Source organism: Propithecus coquereli, unplaced genomic scaffold (assembly GCF_000956105.1).
Source record: "Propithecus coquereli isolate 6110/MARCELLA unplaced genomic scaffold, Pcoq_1.0 Scaffold142, whole genome shotgun sequence".
NCBI classification, from domain to species: Eukaryota; Metazoa; Chordata; class Mammalia; order Primates; family Indriidae; genus Propithecus; species Propithecus coquereli.
In genome coordinates, this window is record NW_012138525.1 from 1,219,614 (window position 1) to 1,246,225 (window position 26,612).

Sequence of the window (26,612 nt, forward strand, 5' to 3'; positions counted from 1 at the left end):
TACTTAGCTATATTTAAGGTTTGGTGATCTTTGTTTTTAGAAAGAAAACATGCTAAGCAAGGTTGGGGCTTTCACTGACACTGATATAACTGGTTAACTTAGAAAGCTAAATTAATCATGCTGGGTTCTAGGTGTCATGTTGCTAAAGACCTGGCTTATTGGGTCAAACTGAACTTTAATTCAAACGAAAAAGAAAAACTAAGCTAAGTTGATTATGTTACCAATTATTACATAGACACACAGCTAGAGAGAGTATTTTATGTGCACAATCTATGTCAGTAGTAAAAAGAATAAAGTAGATGCTGGATATAACTTTTAATTCTGTTTTGCATAAGAAATACAGTATGTCTTAATTGCTGCTTGCAATCTGGGCAAGTCTTGAGTGTATGGCTAATGCTAGGCACATTAGTGTAGGTGCAGTGGATGGGCTTTTTGTGCTATAGCCAGGTGCCTCATTATAATGCCCCTCTTCACCCAGCTTGATTGAAGTCCATTGTAAATGTCCCTTTGGCACATACATTTTTGGGCTTCTGTGAAAATAAAGAAAGCGAGTGAAGCATCTGTAAAATGTATATTTCATATTTAGGCATATAAAATATATATAGCTATGTCTGGGTGTGTGAATGTTCACGCACCTACAAAGAGAATAAATTTGATCTTTCAACTTTACTGAGAAGCACTCAGAAGGTTCTAGGGACCATGGGGGTAAAACTCAGCATGGCAATAAAGTGATTAAAACAAAATCATTTCATATATAAAAACCTTCCCTTACCATTGCTACCATCTAAAACTTTTCATAACAGAAATAGTCCAGCCTGGTTATCTTAGACTCATCTGTTGCTCCTTGATAGGGGTGTGATTTCCATCACCAGAGTATTCGCACACCCAAACATTTTTCCTACAAGTTTTTTTGTCCTATGAAATATGCCAGTAAACTTACCCTAACGAACCGTTGCTGCCATTATGAGATTTTAAGTTCAGAGCCCGCTTGCTCATCCTTTTTCATGGCCTGTTCTTTCCAAGATCAGTAGGGTATTAGAGACAAAGGTGCGTTGAGTTTGGATAGATGGTTGGAAACGTGTTTCCTGAACTGCCCATGGTCCAGCAGTGGCAAGTTAGCTTCATTAACCAGTGCCGAATCCGTGTCTTCAAGGGTGGGAGAGCCGGCCCGCCAGGCGCTCGTGTGCCCTCAGGGCTTTGACCCACTCCTTACAGGAGCGTTTTCCCTGTCTGGGGCGGAGACGCTGCTGCTTAACTCTGCCCCCCTCGTCTTCAGTTTCAATTTAGACTGTCCTCCCCAGAAGACAACTGAAAAATACCTCATTCGTTCTCAAGAGAAGCAATTTTAAAGTATTTCTGGAAATGAGGTGTAGGGAGGAGTAAGAGGCGTTTTTTCTAAGTACTGTATTATTGTATTTTCTGTCATTAACTTTTTCTTATATTTTACTAAAACTGACCTCATCATTCCAAATGTGTGAACCTAGTTTTATCATTTTTTTCTACCTATTTCACTTGTATACACACTCACATTATATATATGTAATTTTTTTTGGTTGGTTGGGAAGAAAAGATGCCTCATTTTGAAACCTAAAGGGGGGAATAAGAAAAGCCCTTTGTAATATATTGCCATATTATCACTAAATCCCCTGACAGTTGTGACACAGAAGCAAGTCACCTGTCACTTAAGCTTGAGGTCTCTTTAATTTTCTCCTGGAATTCGCACCAAGCTGTCTTTAATTTGAGGCCTTTATTGGAATTCTGAAACCTCTCTGCCTCCCTGGCTCTCAGATCTATTCTGAGAGCTGTTACAGAATGTATACAATAACCAACAGAGGGATTCGGAGAGGGCTGGAGCTCTGTTTATTTAACACTCTAGAGGGATTTTTGTGCTTATTCGGTCCTGGCTGCCCGGCTTTCAATATCGCTTTGACAACCATTCTGCCCTTCTCATTAATTTTAAACAGTTAAAACACAGGAAAAAGAGGAAAAAGTTTTCATTATTAAAGTGCTTTACTTTTTAATAACAGAGGATTCTGTCCGCCAGGGGAAAGGGCATCCTCGCTAATTTCACATTCATATTAAAAAAAAAAAAACGCAGAGAAGGTGACAGTTGCACTGCTGAGGTGGCTTAACGAAAGGAGGGCAGCAAGAAAAGTTTGCATTTCACATCAGTTAAGAGGGTAAAAAAAAAAATCCTTGTTAATGACAATAGCAAATGTCCACTTTGGTAACACAGCTCCTTAGTGACTTTTCTCCTGACACTTTAGCGGATAGAACCCTGAGGGGGACCTTGTACTGTGAAATCAGCTAGACTGTCATCAACCAAACAGGTAGCAGGAATGATTTGACTGAACTAAAAACATTTTCAGGTTGTTAAATCTCTATTAATGTAGAGATGAATGTCGATCCAAAGAATGGGGCTTTTTCTTCTCTCTCCTTTGTTCTTTCTCTGTCAGTCTCAAAAGTGAAAGAGGCTTGGAGAGTCTAGGTTAGGGCAGATGCAGGCACCCGTACCCTCTCTGCTGCAAGGTTAAGAAGCATGACCCAGGCCTCACACTAGCTCTCCCCCAGGATCCCACGATGGGGGGTGGTAGAGGTAGAGGCTTAGCAGCACCTCTCAAATGGTCAGCATCATTTGGCTCATTGGCGTCATTGGGTTGGAGAATCTGTGTTCCCTCGGATCGCATTTTCACATTCAAGTAGAAAGTGTTCGAGTTTGTTTTAAGATGCAGGAAACAAAAACCACTGGTTTTTAGTGGGGATATTCAAAAAGGAAATCTTTTCTCTGGGACTGTTAAAGGATGAAAAGGAAATGATTATATATCTTATTAACATTTTCGATCTGTAGGGTATTTCAGTGCATACAGATGGTACTTACAGAGGAACAGTTTGCTGCAAAGATCAAGGTTGTCTTTGAATGTGATTTGCTGGAATAGCCCACTCCTTAATAGGTTCCTGGGAACTCATCACAGTGGTTATGGGCTGAAGGAATGAGTCTAAAACACTCAAAGTCTGAACCTCTCTAGGAATTGAGGAAGCCTGCTCTGAAATTCAAGAATAGGGGTAACTTTTAAAGGCAGAATTTTAGGCGGGTCACTGTGGAATGCTCTCAAAGAGGAATTGCCAGTGTTCCACAGGTGAGTGTAAGAGAAGGGAGAAGATTTATAGAAGATAAAAGATTCATTTGAAAATAGTTTATGTCAATTGATGTTTGAATTGGACTTGGAAAATTCCAAAGTGTCTCTAGCGGTCTTTCATTTTAAACATTTAAAAGAAGGTCAGGAAAAAAAGTAAGTAAATAAGTAAGTAAATAAATAAGTAGACCTGATCTGCTCCGTCACAAAGCCACCCTCATTGCTTGACTTTAACATCTTTATAGCTCCATTTTTTTCCCTAGTAATATTGAAAGGATTACCCTTGTTGGCCCCTAGGTAGTTACTGTGTGATTTTACTGTTATTAAATCTATTATAAACTGCTTCATTATTTCTGACTCTGACTCTGTCTCTCCTTTAATCCTTCCGTCACCCTCCCAGAAATCCCATGCTGTTGGCCCCCAGGAAATCCGAGAGCGAGCCACGGTCTTGCAGACGATATTTGAAGATTATGTGCACTCCAATGAGAAGAGGGTCTCTTGGGCAAAGAAAGGTCAGTCGATTTCTTAGGTGATTGTGGAATGGATAGCCCAGCAGTGCACTGTCCCCCACCTTCACCTGCATACCCCCAAACAAGTTGAGTCCAACCTGGGATCTCTGCTCACAAGCCAAAGCCTTCAATCTCCATAATTCTGCAGGGTTTGGAAGCAGGCACGGAAGGCTTTAAAGTGATATTAAATGTTAATTTCATCCTTCCCCATGTTTTGCACAAATGAGGCTTTATCTTGGCTTATATTAGGACTAGAGCTTTGACCCAACAACTTGGATCTTAGGGATCCGTTTTTCTCTTTCTTTGAAAATCAGATAGAAGAGATGTGTCATGTCAGTAGAAATAGTTGTAGAGATGAAAATTAGAGATGAAGGTAAGGGCTGGAAATACTAGACCTAAGCAGTTCCTATTTGAAGGTACAAAGAAAAATGAGAAAGAACAGTGATGAGGAAGAGCCATACACCATGAACTCAATTCCTAGGAAATTTGTAAAAGAGTTAGGTATTGATGTAATATTCAGACCCTTTGTAGAATAAATTGGCTCCTGGGATCAGCAGACATTAGGCGTGGTCTTGGCAGTTCACTGTGAGCAATGAGCAGTGTGAGGGGGAATGGGGCTTATGATAGCTGATACTTTTTTATAGTGGAATGTCTTGGCTGGTGACTGACTCGTGTGCTAATGAGACTTACTTCACATTGGAGGGTCCACAATTCTTTTTGTTAGTTACCTGCTATTTTGAAAAAAATGCCAGGCTGGCTTACCAATATAGGAACAATGTAGCACCCTTTCTTTTTATAAATAGAAATTATCTTCTTTAAAATCATCCAGTTAGCAAATATTTATTGAATTAGGCACTATTCTGAGTGCTTGGAATATATGAAGTCAAAACAGACAAAAATCCTCACCTTTGTGCAGCTAACGTTAGTGGAGTATGGGGACAGCAAACAGTGAGCAAATAAACATAATAAATAAAGTAGATAGCCTATTTAAAGGTGATAGAGCTGTGAAAAAATAGAGCAGGATAAGGGATATGAAAGGGCTGACAGAGCAGACTGCATTTTAAATAGGGTGGTCAGAGTGAGCCTCATTGTGAAGGTGATATTTGGGTTTCTCTGAGTGAAGTGGGAGTCATTGGAGGGCCTTGAGCAGAGACGTGGTGATCTGACAAAGGTTCGAGAAAGGTCGCCTGGCCGCTTTGTGAGAGTAAACTCTGGGGCAAGGGTAAAAGTTGGGAGGCTGGTTTAGGGACACTGTGGTCACCAGGAAATAGATGATAAAAACAGGTTAGTCAGCAAATATTTTCAAGTACCTGTTATATATGCCTTTAGCACATTATAAAAGCAATCCTTGGTTGCCATCATAAAACTCAAATAAGTCAGAACTGCACGAGGTAAAAGATGAAATCCCACTAATTGCCACTGTATACCCTGTGTATATACTGTATATGCTTATAGACTTTTCACTAATAGTATCCTGTCTTAGCATTTCCCTAAAGTGAATTCAACAATTCCTAAGGATTTTCCTACCTTCCTATCTCTAGAGGAGTGCTAGACTGTGTCTCTCAAGAGGAATAGGGTATTTGTCATAGTGTAACTTCACAGAGTTTGGACCTTTGATGAAAGTTAGGCAAATTCAGCTGGCTGTGCAGAACATAACTAGGTATTGTGCTGCTGAATTTCAGGGCTAATAACAAAGTTGCAATGGAAAGAAATAAATCAAACCCACGCTATCATCTTTAATTTTGGTGTCAGTGGTGTTTTGGATATTTTGGCAAGACTACAACTATTTCAAGGTGTCTGGGTCATCAGAGTAGAAGTTACAGTCAGCAATCCTTAGAGAATTTGGTTTTGGGTTTTCTCTCATCATTTTCACCATTGAACTTGTTAATACTGAGAAACAAGCGGAGTTGTCTTCTGTTTAAAGCAGCGGTCTCCAGCCTTTTTGGCCCCAGGGACTGGTTTCATGGAAAACAATTTTTCCACGGACTGGGGTTGGGGGGGATGGTTTTGGGATAATTCAAGCGCATTATGTTTATTGTGCACTTTATTTCTATTATTATGACATTGTCACTTGCTGCTCACTGATAGGGTTTTGATATGAGTCTGCAAGCTATTGATTTATTATGGTCTCTGTGCAGTCAAACTTCTCTGCTAGTGATAATCTGTATTTGCAGCCACTCCCCAGCGCTAGCATCACCGCCTCAGCTCCACCTCAGATCAGGCATGAGATTCTCATAAGTGGCTCGCAACCTAGATCCTCGCAATTATGAGAATCTAATGCTGCCCCTGATCTGACAGGAGGCAGAGCTTATGCAGTGATGGCAGGGATGGGGAGCGGCTGTAAATACAGATGAAGCTTTGCTTGCTGCCTTCCACTCACCTCCTACACAGGCCACAGACTGGTACCAGTCTGAGGCCCAGGAATTGAGGACTGCAGGTTTAAAGGATATCGGAGCAGGGTCACTCCCCAATGGACATATACCACAAAGGAAATAAATATATTGTTTCTCTCATTTGCTGATTGATTTCCACAGCACAGTCTATGGCAGACTTCAGTCATCCCATTTCAGATGTGAAGCTCTCCAGTATTCTTTTCTCTCCTGTTACTTAGGATTGTGAATTCTGGAGGTTTGGGAGAATATACACGTATTTGCCACCCGAAAGTATTGAATTCACAACACAGGAACAGCCACTGCTCTCTATAAGTTGATATTATCTTTTGCATTTCAATCTGCATATGCAAATTCTCCACTACTGACTTGCTTCCCTTTTATGCCATTGCAGAACCCACCTCATGAATAATTAACAAAGCAGCTGGCTTTTTGCCTTTATGGCAGAAAACTAGTTGGAAACTGGGCCAAGTGTGCATTTGTTTTTCCTTTTGCATTTTCTGACCCAGTCCTTGTTAATAACCAGCATTTAATTGTTGTCAGTCTCCAAAAGCAGTTACCCCTTTTTTTCCTCTCACTTTTGCCTCTTTCAGCTAAGGATTCCAGTTATAAAAATAGTGGTAACATGAGTTTAAATTCCAAACTGAGGAACAAAAATTTCAGAAAATGGAGTCCTCTACCTGCGGATGACCACTGTTGCTGTGGTTTAATCATCTCCGTCTTCAGGTCTCCCTGAAGAGCAGGAACTCCATGTGTAGGATTTATGCCTGTGCTTGGAAGGGATGCTTCTCACAGTCACAAAAACCCACACTAGTGATGACAAATCATCCTTCTCCCCTCAGTGGGAGCAGAGGTAGGCTGGGCACTTTGCCAAATGCTTTGTCTTTAAGAGAATTGTAACAAGACACTTCCTTTCTGGCATTCTCTCAGTGGTTGTTGCCCATTGGTGTGTCAGTAGGAAGATGCATGTGCCTTTACTCTGTATGGATGGGTGCCTTGTGGGAGCAGGGGTTGGGGTGGAGGAGTAAGGATTATCCTCACCTTTCAGGCTGGAGTTATTCCTTTCTACCTCTTTAATCTTAAGAGTCATCCATAAAATACCATTATTTCTGATCCAGATGTCCAGGAATGAAAAAGGACAAAATGTCCATGTGGGATATTTTAAAATAGATTTCCACTAATTCATGTACCTTAAATAGTTGGCAAGAAATAGGAATCAGTGACTATAATGCACTGAACGCTAATTGCCTGTAGCTTCATCCGTCACCCCAAATAAATGTCTACTTTTGCTACTTCTCTGCTTTCTGCTCGTGTTGGTGCCTCAGCCCCTCTTCCTCCTGTACGTCCTAGACATTGCCAACATGAGCCACTTCCTGCCCCTTGGAAGGTCCTACAAACAGCTGCTGCTGCATCTGAAATTCCTGCTTCTCTGAATTATCCAAACATGGGAGTCTGTGCAAGTACGTGAGGACAACCAACTGTCGCTGTCCCCAGTGGGACAGGAGCCTTGAGGACAAGGAGGTTTAGTAAAAATATGCAGTGCGAAATGCTGCCTGACCAAGTTGTCTGGGGAGAAAACACTTCCTGCCATTTCTTGGCGAACTCATTATCCCTGTAAAGCTGTTAGCTGGGCACCTACGTCTCCTGGGACAGATGCTCTCGGTGCTCAGCTCCTAAGACTGGTAGAAAGAAGGAGAGGGAGAGAGGTGAGCAAGGCGAAAGCCCAGGGGCTAATCCACTTACGCAGAAGAGAGGTACGAAATGAAGAGACCTAGGCAGTGTTTGGGTAACTGAGGTTTGGAAAATGCCGACTCTTGGTTTGGTTTGGTTTGGCTTGGTTTCAGACTGGTTTTTTTAGACACCAGGGAAATGTTCAGGGTTGAGGAAAGAAAGGGAGGTAGAGAAGAGTCTTAAATCTCCTGGGTCATCGTAGTTGTAGAGCTTTTCTCTCTGAGGACTTGACTATGTAGCTCTGTGTCTAGGAGCCTGGTGTCAGAACCCTCCAAACAGTACAGACCATTTGAAGTGTTAGATTTTCTTTGAAAAAGTCCCCCATTATTAAAAAGGGGAGTAAGCACAGATTTAAGAGAGGGGTGCAAAGGAGTTGCCTTGGTTATTATTTCTCATCGATTGGGAAAAGGAGTTCACTTTGCTCAGTAAATAGAGCTTTGATGGATTCCCCAGGATCCTTCCAGGAGCTGATCTGTTAAAATGACACTTTTTATTACTGTTCATAAACGCCAATCTCCAGGTACTGCTGGGATATTACATTTAAGCTGTGGGCAAACTTGCCAGTCCAGTGGCTCAACAAGTGAGGGTGAGGGAGGCTGGGGTTTAGTGGCTCCTTTCATCAGCCAAGGCAGGGCTGAGCTCTGGCTTGGCTGACAGAAGAGCAGGGTTGGAAGGAAAGAGCAGGGCTGGGATGGGGAGCCCTTTTCAGGAAAATTCCCTCCTTCCTTGTTGGAGTGAGAAGAGGGCAGACACCCAATTCTCATTGTTATTCCAAGATATTCAAGGGAGACCTTGGGATAGGGCAATCTTTACTCAAAGGAATGCCTAGTTAAGGTGTAGCCAAAGCTCCACCCGCCTAGGAACTGAGTCTGGCTCTTCTCTGGTGAGAGCTGGGATCTAGAACAAGGACCTGTTTTCTTAACTTTAAAATGGGACTGAAAGTTTCCTGCCAGAATATTTGATGAACTTCTCTAAATTGTTGGCAGTCCTCAAGAGGTAAACCATTTCATGGGCCATTTTAGATATTTAATAATTTCCTTTCTCCTTTGAAAAATTCTTTTTATTTTTTTCATTTCCTTTTTTGTGCATTTTTTGAATGAGTAAGAAGCACTGTATTGCTTAATCCTGGATACTTTTAGAGTGAACTTGGTTTTAAAGTCCCATGAACACACGGAGAAGTGGTATCAGTGACTGCCTCTGGGTGGGGGGCTGGAGGTGGGGCTTGTGGTGGAGAGGCACTCACCGTGGTGTCGTTCATTCATAGTAAGCATGACAGTCACACTAAAGCCATTTGAACTCTGAATTTTGTAACACTTACATGCATTAACTAGTCAAAAAAATAACTAAAATTTAATTAGGAAAACATTTTTCTAATATAAATGTCTCATTAATGATTTCCTCATTGACATAAGAAAATGGTGTCTTATTTTGATCATTTCTTAGTTTTCTTCACTCAGTCTCTCTTTCATTCATTTATACAACAAACATGTATCAAGTGCCTGCTGTGTACCAGGTGCTGTGCTAGGCCCAAGACTATGACAAAGAAGAAAACGGGGACCTGCCCTGTTGAATTGTTATGAGCTCTGCGTAAAGTCTGAAATTTTATTGGGTTTATTCAATATGATAATTGAGTGATATTCAAGTGATAGATCTATATAGTTTTTGGTTTTGTTCATTTTGTTGTGTTTTTTAGGAATTAAACAAATACACAGAAGCACAGATTTAGGTTGGCAGTGTATGTTCTAACTATCCTGGTTGTGCTCCCATTGCCTGGCAAGACGCAGTCTGTAGAATAACCATTAGGCTGGGGCAACTTTGGAAATTCGAGACCCCAGGCCGACAGCCTCCCTCTCCCATCATTTGTCTTTCAGCTCTGCAGTCCTTCATCCGAGCCTACGCAACCTACCCCAGAGAGCTGAAGCACATCTTCCATGTTCGATCCCTCCACCTTGGGCATGTGGCTAAGAGCTTTGGGCTAAGAGATGCCCCCCAAAATCTTACTGTCTCAGCGATAAAGAAGAGGAAAGCGAACCTGAAAAGGTAAATGAACTGAATTTACCCTGTGACAAATGGCTGCAAGCTGGATGAGCGTGGAGAGCTCTTTTCCGACAGCAACAGGGAGGTGGTATTGGCAGGCCGAAACGCTCAATGGAAACCCATACCGCTAGGATCTGCCCTTCTCCAATACAGTAAGCACTTGGAACAAGAGGAAACATACCTAATCTTGCAGAAATTCAGTGTCGTCTCCTGTTGGGCCCAGAGGTAGTGGGGTTCACAAGAGCAGAAGACAAAATGACGGGGTAATGTTCGCTGTCCACCAGTAGAGTAACCAGGGGGACTGGCCATTCGGAGCTTCAGTTGTGCTGTGGTCCACCCTGGAAAGCGTCTGAGATTCATACGAAGACTCGTTATATATTCCATGCAACTAGCCCTGGTGTCGCACCTTGGCCCACTGAGATGGGAGGGGCGAGTGCCGAGCCTCAGATTCCAGGCGCTGCTGAAGCCCAGATCTCCCGGCATGCTGGGTCCCAGGGATTAGCGCTGGGCTCCATGGTGCTGAGGTGCACTTCAGTGCAGGGCTCTCATAGAAGCAAGAGCAATGAAGTCTTCCACTCTTCTCCCAAAAAGCGCAGTTCTCCCACAGCTGTCCAGAGTCCTGGTGAGAGCAGACTGAGGGAGGGGCGTTGCCCTGTGGGTGGGAGGCTGCTCTGAGTACATCTTCACAATGCTGAAGTGCTTTCCCTCAGCACACTATATTCGTAAAGGGTCTTCTTCCTCTCCTCAAAGCTATGGTATGTTTTTAGTGCCAGACCCAGCCCTCACAGGAGCTAGAGCGTGTGAGACCCCCGTGAGCTGCTCTTGGAGGGAACTTTGGGGTGCGTGGCCGGGATTGCTTATGCAGGTGCGGTGGGAAGGCTGCATTGAACAAATGTTTGGGGGCACAAAGACTTTTCTTTCACTTGCCCTGGGCGCCAGTTACTTTGCATTGTATATCCTTCTTTTTACACATTAATTACAAATGCCACAACATACCTGCCCTGACTCGGAGAATCTGTGGGCAGTACCACACTTTGCTGCGTATTCCCATGCGGTGTCTGACTTGCTTATTCGCTGAGCAGTGGTGATTACTCCGTCAGCCTTGTCAGGGCCCAGTCTGTCTAGCTTGCCATGGCAAAGGGAGGAGGACTGCCCAGGGTAGGGAAATGGCCGTGGTCTTAGAGTTGGGGAACTTGGATTTAAGTCCCAACTCCATTCTGATGCGAATTTTAGACTTTATCATTTCTTAATGTCTCAGTTCCTGGCTCTCCTCAGCTGCAAAAAAGAAAAAAATCCATATTTTTAGTTACTTCACAAGATTGTTTTGAGAATCAAAATTAGGTGATATGTGTAAACATGCCTTTCGAACCATGCAGGGCCTACAGATGAAGCTCCTTAGGACAGAGAGCTGGAAAGCAGAGGGGTTAAGATTCTGGGACACCCAGCTTGGCCTGTCTGAGGATTTGGCACCTGCAGGGCTCTCTGTAATAGATACAGTGTTGCTTAATTCGAGACCTGATTCTGGAATTTTTAAGATGGTTGATTTTTTTCTGATATGAATAACTCCCACATAGGACAATGCTCTAGTAATTCTGTGAGGCAGATATAAACTGTTTCTCTGGATGCTGCTGTACTGCAATGCCCAGGTTAGAGTAGGCGAATCCAGTTCCGATTTCTTCTGGGCAGTTTTGAGGTGCAGGGTGCAAAACAGCGCTGCATGCAGCCCAGAGCCTTCTCTGTTCCCCCTCTGCTGGAGCCAGGTCCTTCTCCCAGAGGGCAGAAGACGCACATGGCTGTGTCAAGATTTTGGGCTGCAGGGCCTGATAGTTGGGTTCCTGTCTTTCGATTTGCTGTCGCTGGTATCTTCGTTTTCAAGTGTGTAATGGAACCACGAGACTTCCTGGTCAGCATCTGAGAGTGGCCTCATAATCAGAAGTCTGACCACTGTGTCACCTTCTCTGAAATGTTGACACTCAGAGAACATAGGAATAGACCTGCCAAATGATGAACTGTTAAGAAACACATATCTCTGTTTACTCCTGTCCCCGAAAATAAATGCAATCCCAATGTTTTATCGTTAGCAGATGATCTACCTTTATGGCTAGAAATTTCATTAGCAAGTGTTAATCCAGATAGCAGCTCTTCAGACCAGGACGTCCTCAGTGCCTACCCAGATCCTGGAAAGTGAAGCAGCGAGGCATTTGGGAGGGGGAGTTGGAGACAGCATTGTCCTTACCTTGAGAAGCCGCTAGGGAGAGAGAACCCGCCGCCTCCTGCCTCAGCTGACCCCCACTAGCAGATGGGCACCAAGACCACTGTACCCCTGTGAGCAGGGGATTTAACAGGGCTTTATTTAGGGAAGAATGGACTGATTAGCCGATAAAGAGCATGTAAGATGGTATGGGGCAGCCTTTGATGTCTGGCTGGCACGGCAGGGAGCCGGGTGGTGAGTGACAGCAGTGTGTCACAGGATTACTCCGCCCGCAACAATGCTGCTCTCTGTTCCTGCCATGTCACCACCCTGTTACAGCTACTTTTCCCGTTGTTATGCTTTCTTTTGAAGGCATTTCTCCCCAAACTCCCTACATGCTCCTCCCCCCACCCCGCCTTTCTAAGGCAGACGGGCACTAGAGGATACAGTAGGTACCGTTTTTCATTTGGGGAAATCTTGTCACTCCTGGAGGAGGAATGACTTTGCAGCTAATCTGCACATGGACCGTATAATTGTGGCCAGGGTAAGCAGTGGAGAAAACTTGACAGATTTTCCACACCTCAGTCAGGGCTCAAGCAAATGCCAGTTGCTGCTTTTTGAGGACTGGAAAGAAAAGTCCATTAAACCCCACAAAGTGCGGAGAGTTATGCTGTGGCCACAATTATTGTTCTGAGCTGAGACTTTCCCCTGAAATCCATCTGTCAAGAAAGAGAATGGGTTCCTTATGCTTTGTATGGGTGAATAAAATAATAGTACTAAATTCTCTAAACTGTCCCGCATTCCATTTTACGGTGTTCACTGCCCAGAATAATTATATATTATGTGCAAACCTCTGATCGCTGCAAATCAAATCCATCTGACTGTAAACAGAAGCCTGCCTCACCTTTCAGACACCAAGCAGGAGTCAAACTGGCGTTAAAATGTGAATTGAGGGCAGGTCAGGTTAGGAGCCTGTTAGGCATTTTCATGCAACGGTGAAGGGAATTTTTATCTCTTCTATTGCCTTTATTTCTTTACTCAACCCCTTTTCAGAAAAAGAAAATAAATAGTTAATGTCCCCAAATGAGATCTTAATAACTAGGTCTCTGTTGACTTTTTCAGTTCTCAGTTCTGAAAGGGAACACTAAATATCTTCCCTCTACACATAGAAATACAGTCATAGTCACAAAAACTCTTCTGACACCTACGCACAAACCTGTCAAAACAACCCCCGACCCCAAACACCAACATGCACATCTACACAGGTAGTTGTGCTATTGCTGAAATATTCAATGGCCCCTTAGCAACATCCGTCACAGAAACAGCATTTTCCTCCCATGAAATGCAGTTCTGATTTGGAAGCTATGTAGGTTCCACAGTTCCTGAGAAGCAAAGGTAACATATCCTTCCAGAAGCTCCACCTTTCAAGGTGACGCTAAAACCAACACTGACTGCTAGGAGAGGCAGAGTTGTGTTGTGTGCCAGGGTGTCTGCCTACACAGTCACACATGAGCGGAACGTGTCCAGGAACAGTAAGCAGGCATGCTCAGTCAGGCCACGATTCTCTCATATCTCTGACCCTCTGTGAAAAAATGCTTCAAAAATAGAGAAACTATTATGCCTTAAGATCTTGGTGTTATTGTGACAATGTGAAAGAGCAAGTCTGCTTCTTCTCAACCATCCTATCTCGTGTGAATTATATGCTACACCCAAACACTAGTCTTTGCCCAGACAATCTAAGACTGGTACCCCTGGCTTCTGCCATCTGTGTCTTTCTGATGTTGTTCTTAGAGCCCAGAAACATCTGGGGCATTGTCATTATTAGTAATTCAATAATTTTGTCTCCCTGTTCTCAGCTCCCTTCTTTAAAGTTAGTAGGGGAACAATAATCTGAATTGTTGACTATTCTTAAAAGAAATAGTTTTACTTGTATACGTTTTCTCCAGCCAGCCTAGCTAAAATATTACCTGGTATTTCTCAGTTTTATCCAATAAGGTAAACAATCTAACATTAGGAAGTTTCTTATCCCTCAACACTTGATCGATCCAGGTGTGCTCAATAAGAAGAGCCTACGTGGGGCTGGCTCCGCCACTTCTGGCCTCGTGGCAGAACCTCCCACACCTGGTGGCTTGTTTGCCAAGCACTGCAGAGCATTTCCTTAACCTCTGTACTTCCAAAGTTCTAGAAGTCATTTATTTTCCAAGGTAAGTAAACATCCTCATGGAAATCATACATGCCAGTCACCCTTTCTTTGTAGATAGGACATATGTTATGAGATTTTTCCCATCTGAATTATCACAAGTGCTTCAACACTGATGTTCAAATTGGAGATTTTGCAAAGCTCCAATTTTTGGCATTTTTCATCTTTGAAGGTCTAGGCTCTGTCATTCTCTATGATTCTTACCTTTGCTTGTTCAGTTATTGTTAAGTAACTGGTAAGAGCTTACCGTGTGGAATAGTACTCTAGCCCAAGAAGCCTGTAGCCCCACTAACCCTCTCCCTTGCCCCTCCTGTGTTCCTTAAATTCCAACTCTGGGAGTGTCACACAGTGATTAAGTGTGGGTTTGATTCACAGAGATGTCTGGGTTGAATCCTAGCTAGGCCACTTGTCATCTGTGTGTTTTGGGGCAGGTCACTCAGCCTCTCCATCCCTCGGTTCCCTGGGCTCTCAAAGGAAGGTCCTCAAGCCACCTCCTAGCGTGGGGTTAAACCAGATGAAGAGCAGACACCCACACAGCGTGTGGCACGTAGGTGAACAGGCGCGCTTGGTGGTGATGTGATGCCCGAGTTACTGTGTTGCCTCTCTCCCTGGCCTCCATTGTTCTGACAAGTATCCCTGGAACTGAGAGAGTGGAAGGTGTAGTTAACTGAAACCTTTTAGTACCTTGAACTTTTCTTATCAGGAACAACTTTGAAAACAGGGAACCAGGTCTCTCAAAGACTAGCATTAAGAAGCTACAGCTGCATCTCCCTGTAAAGCAATATTCTCATCATTAGAGCAGCTTGCCTGCCAATTTTTATGCGGCATTTACAACCTCCCTAATATCACTTAATTAGTTGAAGGCAAATCTGGCATCTTGCCCACTGTGAAAATCTTCTCGATTTCGTTGAGCCAGTTAGCATTCTGGAAAAAGACAGATTGGCCAAACATGAGATGAGAGGCTGGACACAGCCACACTTGGAAACATGAGGATGTCTCCATGTAAATCCGCCACACCTGAGTCGGTGCTTATCTCCACCATCTCTCAGCAGCCCCACGCTGTCACTCCCCCTGGCCTCCTTGGATCAGTCTCTTCCCTTAGCGTCCCAAACACTGTCTCGGTGAATAACAGCTCTCAGCCCCTCAACTTCACCTGAACTTCTGGAACAGTCTCCTGCCAAGTCTTCTTGCAGCCACTGCTCCATGGGCAGCCAGAGCCTCCATCGTCCCTGCACTCCTCCCCCACCCCCAAATCTCACCCAGGCTTAGAGCCTTTCTGTGACACCCATGACTCTGGTGATTAAAACAGACCACAACAAACCCCCTCTTTGCGAGGCCCCCATGCCTGGCCTTTGCTGACCTTTCCGTCTCATCTGACACCCTCAGCCCTCGCTCTCTCCTCAGGGCCTGGGCCTGGAACTGTCCCCTCCTCCTCCCCTTGGTGCTCCAGCCCTTCCCCAAGGAAGCCTTCTGTGACTTGCCTGCCTCGGCAGACGCCCTAGCCCTGTCCTGTTGTCGTGGCACTTTCAGATCTGTCTGTGTTGTCCGTATGGCCCCTCCTCTCAAGCGTAACTCAGAGCAGAAACCCTGTCTGGCTTTTGCTCATTGTATAAGGTGAGTATCCCTTATCCAAAATGCTTGGGACCAGAAATGTTTCAGAGTTTGGATTTTTTTGGATTTTGGAATATTTGCATTATGCTTACCAGTTAAGCTTTCCTTGAGTGTCATGTCAATGCTCAGAAAGTTTCAGATTTTGGAGCATTTTGATTTTTGGATTTGGGATGCTCAACCTTTATCCCCAGCACCTACCATAGTACCTGTCACACAATAGATGCTCAGTAAATATTTTTGAGTAGGCGAGTAGAAGCTGAAAGCATTCTGTAATTCCGGGAGGATATGCGTAAAGCGAAAGAAAAAAGGAATCGTTCTGACGTTAAAAAGAGATAAATCCTTCTTTACTATGTAATGAACCAAGAAAATAGCAAACCCCACCTGGCGGGGAGGTTGTCTTTCAGAGCCCACGTGCCACCTGTCAGTCTGTCTGAGAGAACAAGCACAAGGTCAGGGTCTCCTTCCTCTGCATGAAAGCAGTCCTCAGGAAGGACAGCGTGGCCCAGCCTCTGGTTCTCTCCCTGACTTGCCAGGTGGAGGAGGCGTGGGGATCAGCTCACAGAATGTAGTACGGGCGGGCTCAGGAGTGGGGTTTCCTCCTCCCCTAGACAAGGCCAGAGCAGGTGTCCAGGTGGGGTCAGGTCACTCAGCTGTGCCTGAGGACCAGAAACAGGACCACAGCAGTAGCTATGAGGACAGATGTACCTGTGTGTGGGGAAACAGAATCTGGTCTCAGAGTCTACTGGGGAGGTGTACAAAATCGCAAATGCCCAGGCCCTGTCCCAGGAGACCGTGGTTCAGTAAAGTCTCAAGTGATGAAGAGTGAGATAGACATGATCATGAACTTGACCCAGGGTTAGCCCCTGGGAACTTGGAAGAATGTGGTCCCCACCTGGAACAAGTGATGGGGTGTCATCCTTAGCATGGTGGGGCAGTGAGTTGCTGGCTAAATGTAACTGGTTTAAAGATGAGGTTTAATTAATGTTTTAATACAGAACCTTGGTGAGCTGCACAGATTATAGACAAGAGCATATTCTCGTGGTCTCTGTGTCAAAGGGGTAGGATGGGTGACTTAGGAGTTCAAGCTGGATTATCTCTTTAGGGCATTTGTACAGAGAAGAGTAAACTCTTGTCCCCGCTGGAACAAGGGACAGGAAAACTGCAGTGGAAGGTGACTGGGTTTCTCCTGGGTGGAGAAGGCGCAAAGTCACTCGGGGACTGTTTGTCACATGAATTCATCCGTTGATTACTGAGTTCGCTCACGTCTGCGCAGGCAGCTCCGAGAGGGTTGTGCCGTGTGGGCACACACTCCTTAGGAGGACTTGCCCCTTTCCCCTCTCAGTGTACCCAGTGCAAATCCAGTTTTCGTTCCCTTCCCTTCTCTCTACAGTCAGGTTTTGTGGCCCTGCTTTTCAGGGCTCTGGTTTAATTACAGCTGTGCACACATAGTTTTTTACATTTGGCCTTTTGCTTCTGCCACTATTTTTTTGTATCTGATACCATGCAATTACCAGCCTTCTGCCTCCTCGTGGAACAAATGTACCCTTATCCCCACCCGGCTAATGAGGTGGTTAGAGGGATTTCACAGTGACCCTGAGCTTCCTCCACACCTGGGTCACCTGCAGACAGCGGGAAGCACAGGGTGTGCGTTCAGTCACGCAGTCAGGGCTGACAACAAAGAACAGGAGCCCAGCCAGCCTCTCCTGGGAGGATGCTGGAGACAGTCACATTCACTGCTGGAGCCGTCCAAGCACTGGAATTAGAAGATACGGCTGGCCCACCATGCAGTGGCAGATACCAGATGAGGCAGCGAGCAACAGGAGAGTACCAGCTCTCCATTAGATTGTCCTTGCTCAGAATTCTTCCATTTCGTATCATTTGAGAAATCAAGAAAAAACATGACTGTCTCCCAGGTGTCCCCTTGATGCACACAGGTTAGTTTTAGTCATCCCAGGCCATCCTGTATCAGAGCCTACTCTCTCTTCTCTTCTAATCTGGCTCCACTTCCATTGAGCTCCTTTCCGCAATAGGAAGGTATGTGCCAGCCCTTCCACAGTCTCTATTTTAATGATACCAGAGCCTTTCCATCTTGTTATATATAACCTGTACCAGATGACTTTGGGACCTTTTCAAATGTCATCTTCATTCTGGTCCTGATGCTATAGCAATGGTCTGAAATGTAGAGAAATGTGTCGACTACTTAATAGTCAGGAATAGGGATGCAGTTTGAGAACCAGCGTCCCAGAGCAACAGTCTGTGACACTTTTTGCATGTTGGTTTTAAATTGTTTGGCGGTGGCAGCAGCAGCATCTCTCTTGAGGGCGGGCGTATATCCCCTGCTAACTGAGTCCTTCATGTACATTGTCTCATCGAGACCTCACTGGGTCCCTGTGACCAAGGAAGGATCCTCAGTGGCCAGTGAGGAACCTGGAGCCACGCATGTGGCTCTGAGTTTGAGAGATCCCAGAGCCCAAACTCTTACTCATGCCCTCGTCTGCCTCTCACACGCCCCATTTGAACACTGCTGCTCTCTAGAATCAGCACTGGGCGAGGTAGTAAGTACGTGAACCCTGTCATCCGTGAGCAGATAATTCTTCATGTAAGCAAAGAAATGGACTTAAAGCAGGAGATATTTTGGTTGTGTATACGGAATAATTTGAAACCATCAGAGAAGCAAACCCTGAAGTGGGTTGTAGAAGCTTCCTGTTCACTGAGGCAGTTGTTGGAAGATCTTTGAGAAGAAGGGATTGTGGGCAAGATCTGGATCCCACTTCTCCTCCCATTTCCTCCAGTTCTGGAAGCAGCATGGGCTTTGCAGTCACACATTTGTGAGTTTGATCCCAGTCCTAGCACTCAGCAACAGCTTACCTGTAAGATGAGGTGCCTCAGGGTTGGCGCGTAGGGTGTGGGGAAAGATAATGAATGCACAGCTCATAGCCCAGTGCTGAGCTTAGAGTGGGAGTTGGGTAAATGCTGCCTCCTCTACCCTGCCCCACTTCCTCTCTCAGATCTCTAAAGAAAATGTGAGAACTTCATAGAGGCTTCCTTGAGTCCGCCCAGCTTGGCCTGGCCCTAGTCCCGTGGGTCCCGTCGCTCCCCCCATGGTTGATGTGTCCTCTGCTTCACACTCCTAGTGTCGCAGCAGCTCACTGCTCCAGGGCTGCCCGTTGCATGGTGCACGCTGCTCACTGATAGAGCTCCTGCAAACAAGCCCGAACCGATCACTTTCATCTTCCACCCTTTGGTCTGATTTCTACTGTTCAGTCTTGTGAGATTCAAATGCTGTATGTACATGATTTGCAAACACAGAAATACAAGATGATATTATCATTGATCAAACCAGTCCCTGGTCCACATGACAATGTGTCAGATATCTGATGATGGCTCCTAGCTACCTCCCCTTTTCTCTTCTCTGTACTGTTGGTAATAGTCAACATGCCATGAGCGCCTTCACACAGGCACTGTGAGGAATGCTTTGGTACTTCACCTCGTAAGTTCCACAGCCTATAGGAAATCGTGCCAGGATTCCCCTACTCAGCGGCCTGCTTTTCCAGGATGGCACCTGTCCCAAGCTCTACAGCCCCAGCACCTCCAGCTGTTCCTTGGTCCACATGGTTGCTCCCTGCCATCTATCTCAGCCCATCCTATTTTATCCAAGTTCTTTTAAAAGTCTGGTTCTCAAAATTAGCCAAACGTACGATAGAGACTGCCCAGCAAGAAGTAGTGTAGGACAGTCACTTCTGTTAGTGCAAGTGATGATAACAGCAGAGACAGTAGCTACCACTGATGTGCTGTGATGTACCACAGATGATCTGCTGTGGTCCCCCTGCGATCATTGTGTCATCCCCATTTTATAAAGGAGGAAACTGCTGTCCACAGGGCAGAGCTGGGATTTGAACCCAGACCTTCTGGTTCCGGGTCAAAACTTGCCGACTAAATTCCTGCCTGTTTGCACTCGTGACAATTTATATCCCCCACCTCCTAAGAACAAGACCTTACATCTGCTCATCCTTTTGGTCTGTTGGTGGTGTGGGTATTCTGTCATCCAACGTATTAACTGTCCCTGCAGACTTCTTTTCATCTGCACATGTGACAGATATGCCCCATAGTATCATCCAAGTCATCGATAATAGTGTCAAACAGGATAGGCCCGGAGGGCTGAGCCCTAGGCTTTGGGGCTAGAATTCTACCCTGAGTTTGTCAGTATTTTGAGGATCTAGTCATACCAGTCCCAAATACACCTAATTGTTTCCACGTTCTCCCTGTACTTCTCCATCTTAACAATAATTCATAATATTTTCACAGAGAGTTAAAATTTAGAAAGCTCTTCAACATGCTGTGCAGTTCATTTTACCTTTTGTGCTAGCCCTGTTCCTGTACGTGGGCCCTTTCCAATGCACGGGGAAGCTCAGCTTGGAGAACGCTGCTGACTCTGCAAGGTCATCAGCTAGGAGAGTGGCAGAACTGGGATTCCACCCAAGATCATCAGAATTCTGGTCCTCTGCCCTGTCCCCAGCACTGCCACCTGCCTTCTGAGGTTCATGCTCAAGTTCTGACAGAACTTGTGTAAGAGTTTTGGTCACCTGGGCTAAATAACCTCAAAGTTCCCATCCATTTCTTGGATTCTGCTTCATATCTTCATATTATCTCTTTCCTCTTTCCTACTGGAGTCAGACATTCCTCAGTTTGATCCCAGCCCTAGCACTCAGCAACAGCTTACCGGTGAGATGGGGCTACCATGGATTGGTGTGTAGGGTGTGGGGAAGATAATGGACGTGTAGCTCGTGGCCCGGTGCCGGGCTTAGAGTGAGGGAGTTCGATAAATGCCGGCTCTCTCACCCTGTCAGCGAAGCGGTCCCGGCGTTAGCAGCGTTTCCTAATTGCTTGTGTTCTGCACGCCCGCCCTTGGCCCAGGGCTCAGAGTGCTGCTTTTCTGTTCTTAACTAGATCTTCGTCTTTGGCTCAGTCTCTGTCTTTGTCCACAAAGCCACTCTCAGGAATTTCGCTGCGATATCTGCTGCCACAGCAGGGCTCACCTGGAAGGGGTGTCTCTTCTGGGCCCTGGCAGTTTTACAGAACATTCGCTTTGATCCTCAGAAAGCATTTCTAAAATGGTTGGCCTGCCAGTGTGCATCTCTGCCAAAATAGAACACAAAGGTTAGGAGTCCTGATACGGTTCCTTTTCCTTCACTGACTGTGAAAGGTTGGGTAGTGTGTCCCCTTTTCAGTAGGCTAAACTTTCATCCCATGCCAGCTGATTCCCGCCTCTGCTACTCTGAGTATCGGGGGCACTGGGTGTCAGATTTCCCCTGGAGTTGCTTGTTACCCTTACCGTGCTCTGAGAGCCACCAAAACCCCACTCAGACATTAAGCCTTTTCATCAGTCGTGGAGCTAGGCACGAGCGCAGAAACTTCCAGTCGGCCACAAGCCACCTGACGCATCACTGTCTCCTTCTGCAGTCACTTAGAGTCCGGGCTCCTCTTGCAGCATGGGGCATGCTTCCCTGGCAGAGTCCTCAGGGCCTGCCTGAGGCCCTGGAACATTTGCTGCGAGCAGACTCATTGAGATTAGAGGAGTGCACTTGACCAGTCCCCAGTCTGTCTTAAGAGGCCTCAGTCTGCCTGTCTGTCTGTTTTAATTATACAACTCACTCAGAAAAAGCACCTACAAAATCAGACAAACTGACAGCCAAAAGGCAAAGAGGGTTTTGATAAGTAGAAATTAAAATAGTTTGAGCCGGGCAAGGTGGCTCACACCTGTAGTTCTAGCACTCTGGGAGGCCAGGGCCAGAGGATCGCTTGAGCCCAGGAGTTTGAGGTTGCTGTGAGCTAGGCTGACACCACGGCACTCTAGCCCAGACAACAGAGCGAGACTCTGTCTCAAAAAAAAAAAAAAAAGTTTGGCATTTCAGCATAGGACAGAATTCTACCATTTTCTTTTCTTATTGATTTTTTAGTATTTCAGTTAGTACCAAGGCCATTTGCTTTTTTACCCCCTAAAATGAATACACAGTTACTTTCTAATTATAAAAATAATACATGCTCATTATAAAAATCCAGGTCATAGAGGAAAGCTTAAAAATTACCCATAAGCCCACAGTCTGAGTCAGCCTTGCTTCACAGTTTGTGTATCCTTCAGACTCTCTCTGCATATGTACATACAGGGATATGGATTCTTCTCTTTCTCTTTTCCTTTTGTTTGGTCTATAATGACATTTTCATTTGTCTAAAATGAGACTGAACAAATCATAGGACTTTTCGTTTTTTTTCTTTAATTCAACTGTTACTCTTAAGAGATTCCTTTTTTGAATTCTAAAAGTCTTTGAGATTTGAGGTAATGCAAACATTGTTTTTTTTTTGTTTTTTTTTTTTGAGACAGAGTCTCATTCTTTTGCCGTGGCTAGAGTGCCATGGCGTCACCCTAGCTCACAGCAACCTCAAACTCCTGGGCTCAAGCAATCCTTCTGCCTCAGCCTCCCAGGTAGCTGGGACTACAGGCTTGCGCCACCTTGCCCGGCTAATTTTTTCTATATAGTTTTAGTTGTCCGATTAATTTCTTTCTATTTTTAGTAGAGACGGGGTCTCGCTCTTGCTCAGGCTGGTCTCGAACTCCTGAGCTCAAACAATCCGCCCGCCTTGGCCTCCCAGAGTGCTAGGATTACAGGCATGAGCCACCGTGCCGAGCCCAAACATTGTTTTTATATTAAAATATTTCATGCAAGGAACTTGCTCCTTGTTTAGAAAACTATAGCATGTTGGTTAAGTGCAGTACCTGGGGAGTCAGACTTCCTGGGTTCAAATCCCAGCTCTTACATTACAGCTCTTGCCTTGTGGCCCTGGATATGTTTTAATCCATTTGGTTGGACCCATTAACCACGTCATTGTCATGGACTGCTCTTTAAACGTCGCCTGCAGGAAATGTTCTGAAAGTCTGAAGGAAGTGTTCTAGAGGTACACTTCAAAACCTTCGGGAAAGGATTTATTGTTCAGTGACTGTCATAGATAACTGGATAACTCTTGGGAAGAAATAAATTCTCTACATCATACCCATAAATCACAATAAAACCTAGATGAAATTAAATCAAAGCAGACTGGATGAAAATATACTTGAATATTTTTGAAATCCTAGGATGAAGACTTTTCTAAGCGTAAAGCCATAAAACATAAAAGAAAATATTGATAAACTTAATACATAAAATTTTAAAATTCTGTCCTATAAAAGAATGCCATTATCAAAAGCCCGTGTTAAAATGACTTTTTATCTAGGAAGATCATTCTATGAATTTGTAGATAAAGTTGAGGGATGGCCCTGTAATCTCTCTTCTTTAGTGGTCATTGTAGGAGAATATATTGATTTACTAATTAGGCTGTGATTTCACCTTATTGGCAGTGCAAGTGGCATCTGCCTGTCCTGCTGAGTAATCCAGCCTGGTAACCAAGGGGGGGTTTATTCAGCCTTCACTATAAGGGAGTTCCCTGTGGTTAGATAAACTGATCTGTTGCTTGGTAACTAAAGGATTACTATGGTGGAGGAGCCCGTTTGAGAGGGGTTCGGGTATTTGGAGGGCAAGGAGGGCAAGAAAGTTGGCAAGTTCCTGGGAGCACTGCAGCTTGGCAGAGGAAGGAATTGAGCACCCGTCGCATGCCTGGGTTTAGAACAGTTCATCTTCCCATCTGCACTTGGCCTTTTTAGCACTGGGCCTCAGAACAAAGGAAAAGGAGACAGGGAGCTGGCTGAGGAACAACAGGGTCCTGTTGGGGTGGCTGTCGTGACAGCAGGTGAAACCCCTGTAGGGTTGGCCTCCAGGTTCTTCCACCCAAGGGAGAGATCTGGGTCTGGGAACGTGGGCCCCTGCTCACTGCTGGATCACCAAGAGCCTCTGCGTTAGCGGACTGCTGGGTTTGTGTCCCAAGCTGAAAGGACACTGACTAGAATAAAATGATGAAATAGCTAGGAAATGTGATCATAACCTGCAGGCGAGCAGGACCATCTCCATGACGTACTTTCTAGTGGCGTCCTCTCCCACGCAGCGTGGCCTTGAAGATCCTTAATAAACATTTCTGTTCAGTGGCTCGACATGTGCGTTGGCCATTCCCTTCCTCTGCCTCAGACCCGGCTGTTTGTCTGTGAAGGGGCAGGTTCTAAGAAACTGTGCAAGTGACCCCAGTAGGGGGCTTCAGAGGTGTGGTCTGCCCACCATGCAGGTTACCTACGTGTTGTAGGCTCTGGAGCCATCTCTTTGGCTTCGCCTGGTGGACTGCCAGGTGAGCACAGCGTGCCGCCCGAGCACCTTTGCTGGAAGATGCCCCTGCAGCCTGCACAGTCTCTGTAAGCAATTAGTATATCAATCGCCCAGGTAAGATTCTGGTTATTTATTTTGCTTAGCAGTGGTAGGAGCAATCATTGACGTGCTAAAGTTTAGGCTGGGGAGAATATTTTGACTGAAATTTTGCATATTTTGAAACTCAGGTTGTTACATTTAAAATTATGTGCATTGTGAACCTGGCTTCAAACAAGAGGGAAGAGAAGCATTCCTTCCTGTCAGAACCTTTCACTCTGTCTGTCATGTAACCTGACTAAAAATAAACTACAAGCACAAGAACTGGCAGGCTTCAGCTTGGAACAAGTGGAATATTCTCAGCTGTAGGCCTTGTCTCCGCTGCTTCCCGACCACACATCAGCCCTCCGAGGTCCGGACCTCCACCCGAGACTGCGGTGCACGTGGTCCACACAGGGCAGGCGTCCCAGGGATGGGATCGCTGCTGTTTGGGAAATGGTAAATGCTGTCAGCAGAGCCCTGGCCCGGCTGTCAAGAGCCACTGAGTCCGTCCTGGCTCCTGGGTGACCCTGGGGGAGGTGCATGGCTTCTCCAGACCTCAATGTCCTCATTTTCAACTGTGGTTGAAATCCACGTGCCAGCCACCAGCTAGCACTTTCTATGTTTTACTTCATCTAATTCTTACAGAGCTTTATGAGCTCCATTCTCAGTATCCTCCCCCATTTCCCACATGAAGAAACTGAGGCACAAAGCTGGAGTCGCTCATCCCATGTCCTCAGCTAATGAGGTGACAGAGCCACCCTGTAGCTCTGCTCTCTCCCCTCACCACTCCTTACTCCTTAGTCATCTGGCTCCCACCCCATCGTCCTACTGGAGCAGTCCTCATGAGACCACAAGGGACTGCTCCACATCACGTCATGGCCATTTTCCACCGTTGGTCCTGCTGGGCCTTCCTGCCTCAGCCGATCCTGCAGCTTGTTCTCTAGTGGGCAGCCTGGTGGGAAGAGGCAGCCTAGTGGGAAGAGCATAGGCTTTGAGTCCACCCGTCCTGGGGTTGCATCTTGGCTTCTGCACTGACTAGCTAAATGGTCTTGGGCAAGTTACTTAAACTTCTTGAATCTTAGTGTCCTTATTATAAAATGAGGAAAGTAATTATATCTACCTACCTCCAGCAAGGATTATAGGAGAAAATGTACGTAAATCACTTCACACAGAATCCAGAATGTCTTCCCTGTGTACTTCTAATCTTCTCGCTAAATCCTGCCCCTGACACATGCACACACCCTGTAAACTCCTAGCCCTTAAATATCTTCTCCTAATCATCCCCTTGTTTCAAATCTTTTTTTCCCCGCAAAGGTTGACTTTGTGTTTCTTCCTATATGTTAAAATAGAAAACAGCATTGTGTGACTGTAACCCTGTCCTCTGGAGTGTGATTATAAATCAGTGTTATTGCTTTAACCCAGTTATAATGAGATTCTACAAGCTTTCATAATCAGGTTAATAGCACAATATTAGTTTTGTTTCTAATTCTTGGGTTTTAAAGACATTCTGTTGTGTTTATTTATTTTGACCACAATTTCAGCCCAGTTAACTCTGATTATTACAGCAAAGAAGATGCTGTAAATACAGTAGTGGAGTGTAACATCTGCTTTTTGTAAGAATTCCATGAAACTATTACCCTAAGACACTGCCATTTTGAGTTTAAAGGAATTGCCAACAAGGCAGTGTGGATTTATCAGTAATTGTTTTATTGTTGTTTTGGGTAAAATCCTGTCTTAAGCATGATTTTGCTCATCAATTTTCATAATCATTCTTGTGTGTGATTGAACATTTACCAACTTCTTCCTCTGATCTACTGATCAGATGGTAAGATCGCTGTCTTTTGAGAACAGTTTCTGCGATTGAACATCTGAGGTTGATTTTCAACCTTTGGCATTTTCCGAGTGGATTAGGGCAGGTCTGTGTGGGCTGCCGAAAGTTGCTGGTGTAAGCCTTCATGCGGAATTGCTGGCCTGCATCCTGTGTTTGGGTTTTGCAGGGTCAGAAATATTTTTAAGCGTCTTTTCAGTCAATGAAGAGCATCTGACTCATAGCCCAGCCCTCGCCATTTGGACCCAGTTGGGCTGGGTGGATCTAGCTGGGCTCTGAGGCCCTCAGTTGCCCGGGAGGAGGCCAGTTGCTCTGAACTGCCTGAGGATTACCGGAGTGGCTGGCGTGTTTTCACTGCTTCATGTTGTTGAGTTTTAAGGTGGGTTTTTTCCCCCATCCTTTGGCAAACTGCTGTATCATACACCTCATTTGCCATCAGAGTATGAGGGTGTATAGTTCTTTTTTTCCCCGTGAAAACAACACAGAACAAAGCCTCGCTTTTAAAAATGCCATGATATTTTGCCACCGTTATGAAAATCTGTCAGCGCCGTATCTAATCTTCTGGTGCATAGAATATCAAAACAAGCACTATTGAAGGGATTGTACTTCTGTTAATACAAAAATGTCAGCTTCACAATCTCGGAACCAGCTGCCATCAGG

The 26,612-nt window shown here is 45.1% G+C and overlaps 1 protein-coding gene across 1 annotated transcript in view; it reads left to right on the forward strand.

Annotated features, from left to right (window-relative positions):
- DDX31 (DEAD (Asp-Glu-Ala-Asp) box polypeptide 31) overlaps positions 1–26,612 on the forward strand; it is a 70,597-nt gene that overhangs the window by 42,734 nt on the left and 1,251 nt on the right. The window contains 2 exon segments of the mRNA XM_012639882.1: positions 3,535–3,646; positions 9,636–9,804. Coding sequence (XP_012495336.1) covers positions 3,535–3,646; positions 9,636–9,804 — 281 coding nt within the window.